This window comes from Montipora foliosa, chromosome 1 (genome assembly GCF_036669935.1).
Source record: "Montipora foliosa isolate CH-2021 chromosome 1, ASM3666993v2, whole genome shotgun sequence".
In the NCBI taxonomy this organism is placed as follows: Eukaryota; Metazoa; Cnidaria; class Anthozoa; order Scleractinia; family Acroporidae; genus Montipora; species Montipora foliosa.
Genome location: NC_090869.1, coordinates 54,465,519 through 54,470,518, shown reverse-complemented (window position 1 = coordinate 54,470,518; position 5,000 = coordinate 54,465,519). Strand labels below are relative to the sequence as shown.

The 5,000-nt window shown below is 39.9% G+C and overlaps 1 protein-coding gene across 1 annotated transcript in view; it reads right to left on the bottom strand.

Moving 5' to 3' along the window:
* LOC138001467 (uncharacterized) overlaps window positions 1-5,000 on the bottom strand; it is a 181,506-nt gene that overhangs the window by 147,115 nt on the left and 29,391 nt on the right. Inside the window, exon 7 of the mRNA XM_068848086.1 lies at window positions 3,387-3,533. Within this exon, the coding sequence (XP_068704187.1) occupies window positions 3,387-3,533 (147 nt within the window). The remainder of the gene's footprint in view (window positions 1-3,386; window positions 3,534-5,000) is intronic.

Sequence of the window (5,000 nt, the reverse complement as noted above, 5' to 3'; positions counted from 1 at the left end):
AGTTTGTTCCCATGCAAACAATGAAATAAACCTATGTCTACAACGGCACACCATCAACTAGTCTCGTTTGGGGATATATTTGAAACGGACAGCCGGTAAAGCCGATTCAAAAGCAAAAATTCATTTGATTTTCGGAATTAGTTCCCTTTAGAAAATATTTGTTCTTTTAGTTTCAAACCGGAGTAGAAAAACAAGAAAGTCTCAGCAAAAAATGCGTCCAAAGTAGTGATTAATTGATTGATTGATTGACTGCTTAAGCCTGGTTTTCCCTAGCGACGCAATCACAAGCGCATGCAAGCAAAGCATAAGTAGCTGATGCTAGTGAAAACGAACGTCGACATAAGTATTAAATAACAATCACGGCATCCGCCATTTTATTCAAATGCTCAGACGCGTAGAATCTGGAACGAGTGTTTTAATTGGCCAGACCAAGCAATTTCCTTGTGCTTATGCCTCGTTTCGTTTTCTCACGAATCAAGCCAAAGCAAGCAATAAGTGCAAGCACAAGGAAAATGAAAAATTTTGATCCTTATGCTTGTCCTTATGCTTGCGTCATCCCCGTTTTCTCGGTGAAATAAATGTATCTTATTAGATGTTTTGGTATGTAGTATCGCTGAGTATTTTTACGAGTTCTGCTGTATTTTGACGAGACCGTTAGGGCGAGTCAAAATACAAACAGCAACTCGGTAGGAATACTCAGCGATAAGCTATTTATTACCCAACTTTTTTTTGCACTAAATTTTGCAAGTGAATCGTAAACAACTGAGAACGCGTGACAGATTTGAGCGTGCGGGGCAACATCTGCAACTAAACTAGACAAACCGGTTCTCTGCTGTACAATTACCAAGTGTGCAAATAACTAACTGTATAATATGGTGGAATATTTGTACTCGTTTCGTGCGTGTTGTGTACAATAACTAATACATTTGGATAATAAGCGGTCTTACGCTTACCTTTGTGCTTGCGCATGGGCAGTTGCGTCGCTAGTGAAAACCAGGCTTTATTCACGGTTGCTCGTGGGAGTTTTAGCAACGTTGACGGCTACGTCACCGGCATCACAACAAAACAGAATATTAACCATGTAAAAAAGGAAATGGTCGTCCTACACGTGCAGCAGGCATTTTAGTACATTCTTTGCAACAATATGAAAAAATTTAGGTTTCACCCTTTTAAACCCAGTCGTAGGTAGTTCATCCATATTTAATAAGGCGAGCAATACGATAGTGCTAAGTTATATTTTGAAAAGGATATTTTATTTGAATTTGCCGTTGTCGCAGCATTGGCTTCCGTGTGTTTAGACAAGACTATGTATAATATCATTTGTGTCTATTCGCTTTATCGTAGCTATGAAAGAAATGTAATATGAGAACAACCAATTCTGTTTTCACTTATGATTAATTTGTATCGTTTCACCAATTAAAAGAATCTATCTACTTCGCTTTCTTAGCAATAAAAAAGATTGCCAAGAAAAATCTTAGTTCTCTGCTGAGAGGAGTTCACTAGCAATTGTAATTAACTGGCAATGGATGAGTTGAAATCAACTAGTAAGTTTTCTCAAAACGCAAATTTTGGAGGGAACCTTTGCTGTAAAAATGTGATTAAGCTTTCCTATTTTTGAATAACTGCTGCCGCAGTGAGTGAGCCTAAAGCGAACTAACAAGACAGCTCTCTAATCAGGAGAAGAACACATTTTTCTTCGAAACGCAATGAATTGTGGTTATGCGCGGATGGAGGAACTAAGATGCGCGGTATGATCTGTTTGCACAGTGCTCTGTTTTTCATTCATTTCGCTTCTCGTGATAGTTTCACTGTCACGCAATAAAAAAATTAATTCGAAATCGTTCCATGAAAAAGGCCAAAAAGTTGGAATGTTGTAGGAAACAAATCTTTTAACGCCCTCTCCAATTCTCAGGTCCGTGCGGTACATCGTTTCTGAGTTATTTGTCGAAGTATTTCACGCAACTTTACTGAGTTTGTATGGAGACACCATGTGGTCCACCAATATTGAGCCCGGTAATCAACGAAAACACCTGTTGTTCACTTCGCGATGAAAGCGCTTACTTTTCGATCATAAGATAAAATACATGAGTATGAACACATCGCTTAACACTTAAAAGGCTGAAACTGCAAGGATTCATAGGGGTAGACATTTTTTTCAACCAAATAGCTTTGTATCATTGTGTCACGCAAGGTGACAATCCGGAAATTTAAAAATGCTGAATTTTCTAAACGAAAGATGTCACGGGACTGAAAACTTCAAAAACGATTTCTTTCTTGGTCATCTTCAACCTCCTTTAGACAAAAATTCAGAAGACTTTACGATTCTGATTTTAGAATTTGATGACGTCACTGTGAGTTCTTTCTTCTCACGAGAGGCCCAGTGGAGGGGGGTCTATGTTTGTAGACGTTTATTAAAATCTCCCTTCGATTCCACGTACGAACCGTCGTTAAAGTGCCTATAAACCCGAATTTTTTTTTTTTTTGCTTCGAGAAATCTTTGTATCGCTCTGAGCAAAATGGCGGAAAAAATTTTGTTTTTGGTTAAAACCGGAATTTTTTACGAAATTTTTAAAGTGCGGTTTTCTCTGCCCGCGACCGGGTAAAAGGGAGACTGGGCCTAGTGACGTAATTCCCGGACATTAGCATCAGGCAAATCAACAGAGGAGACGTGTAGTTTTGTAGTTTTCCCTGCGTGCCGGTGAAAACAATTTCTGTTCGGCTGACGTTTGTAACCAGCGTACGTGTTAACCAAGAAATGGCTTCGAACGACTTCATTCCGTCCTCCGGTTCAGATACGGAAGTTTCAGAAATGGAAGATTACGAGCTGGAAGTTGAAGGTTCGCCAAACTCCAGCTTTGCGGCCAGCGATGAGGAAGACACGCACGAGGCATATGCTGACGATCCCCTAGCGGACGAAGAGTGGCTAGAGTTGTAGGAACAAGAAAGAAAGGAGGAAGAGGCCCTAGAGAGGACACTCCAAAAGCGCCTAAATGCTACAGAAGAAGTCCGAGACTGGTAAGTTGTAGCGATCTCTCTCCCATTTCTCAGGCATGGCTTCACCTCTGATGGAAGTCACAACTTGCGAAACTCACAGTCCGGGTTTTGCGTCACGAATTACACTCGACCCATTCCCTTTCGGCAAGCTCACCACCTCGGTAATGGGTTTTCGAATCTCGCGTCTCCGCCACTTTGAAAATTCGTAAAAAATTCCGGTTTTAACCAAAAACAAAAAATTTTGCGCCATTTTGCTCAAAGCGATACAAAGATTTCTCCAAGCAAAACAAAAAATTCGGGTTTATAGGCACTTTAAATTACCGCAAGCATAAATGAGCATCTCCTTTCCCCTCGGCAGCATTATTAATTATAATTATATATGACAAACTTACTTCTGCACTTCCACGGTGTATGTAAAACATGTGCTGTCCGATATCTCCTTTGTTTGTAATTATTTGATTGGGCATGTAGTAAACGGTACGAATAACCAGAGAGAGCATGCGCTTCAAACCAGCATTTAGGCCTCTAAACAGTGGTGCCTGCCGTTTCAATAAAAGAAAACGAAACGAAAACTTTTTTTAAATTGTGAATGGTCTCATCACACAGTTCGATTGTTGACCATTGTTGCGTTTAAAGAATGCAGACTTCACTTTGTTACATATTCACATGAATGATTTGGAGTACAATTTGGAACAAAAAAGCACGGGTACATTTTCAAGTACGAGAAAAATAACGGGCGAGTGCGATTTGCAGCCTTTGCGGAAAAAAATTACGAGTGCTTATTTATTACTGTGTTTTCACGACATCCGCTGTCTCGCTTAATATTCCTGAAAGTGGTTTGTTTGCAGACCTTCGTCAACTTTGAACGCCGAGGTCAGGAATGTGTTGGAACAGCTTGAACTAGAAGAAGACGACATCGCGTTTTTTTTTACACGCACGGCATACGTGTGCTAGTGCAGTAACACAACGCTGTATAGTAGGCCCTTCAACGGTTTTTCACCGCCATCTTGTCTGGGGGGCAAACACGATAAAATTTACAGTAAATGTATGCGATTTTGGCCGACTTTGAACTGCTGTAGCGCCGCTAAAAAGAGACGGATGTCCAACTTTTGCAACTACTTTAAATAGTTTTATGGATATCATTCATTCAACCAAAAATAAGGTCATTAAGGAAGGTATGACGTCCGTAAATTCGAATAATAAATCTCCTAATGTTGATTCTGATATCGGGGCAATTTGCCGTGATGATTTTAGAAGGGTTTATATGGAATCTTAAAAATTCCTTTATAGGCGTTGTAGCCCGAATCTGTTTTTTATATTTCATGAAAATAATCTCAGTATAAATGTCTTTTAAAAGACACTATCACTGAGGACACCTGTCTCTTTTTAGCTGCGTTACAGCGGTTCAAAGTCGGCCAAAATTCCATAAATTTACTATAAATTTTGCCGTGTTTGCCCTGCAGCCAAGATGGTGCCAAAATCCGTGGAAGGGTCTATTGTCAACTGAGCTGCGTTATGTCCTCCAGGAGATTCAAGTTATCTTTGCGTAATATGTAGCTCTAATAGTACACGATACTGTTTTGGTACCGTATGTCATTATAGTGCAGGTAGATATGTCTCAGGTAAATAGCCCCTTGAGAAGACAAGTGGTTACTTGGAAAATAAAAAATCCCAGAAAGATTGAAGAAAATAAAAGGTAATCGAGAAACATTGGCTTCGAGGCTGACATGTTCAATTCCCCTTTGTTACAACTTGTTTTTTACCACAAGTTACGCGCACTCTGAGCCTCTGACAGCTTTCTATAGGCTGGTTTTCAACTAGCGACGGAGTCGGAGTAGGAGTCGTAAAAACGCTTATGACCTAGTGAAAATCAAAGATCGGAGTCTTAAGCGGAGTCATAAGCTTGATGGAATCGGAGTAAGAAGAATCAGAACGTTCGCATTTTCCTAGACGAGGTTATTTATCACCAGGTAATTCCATCGTTTTGGAAATAGCAGCTGCATTAT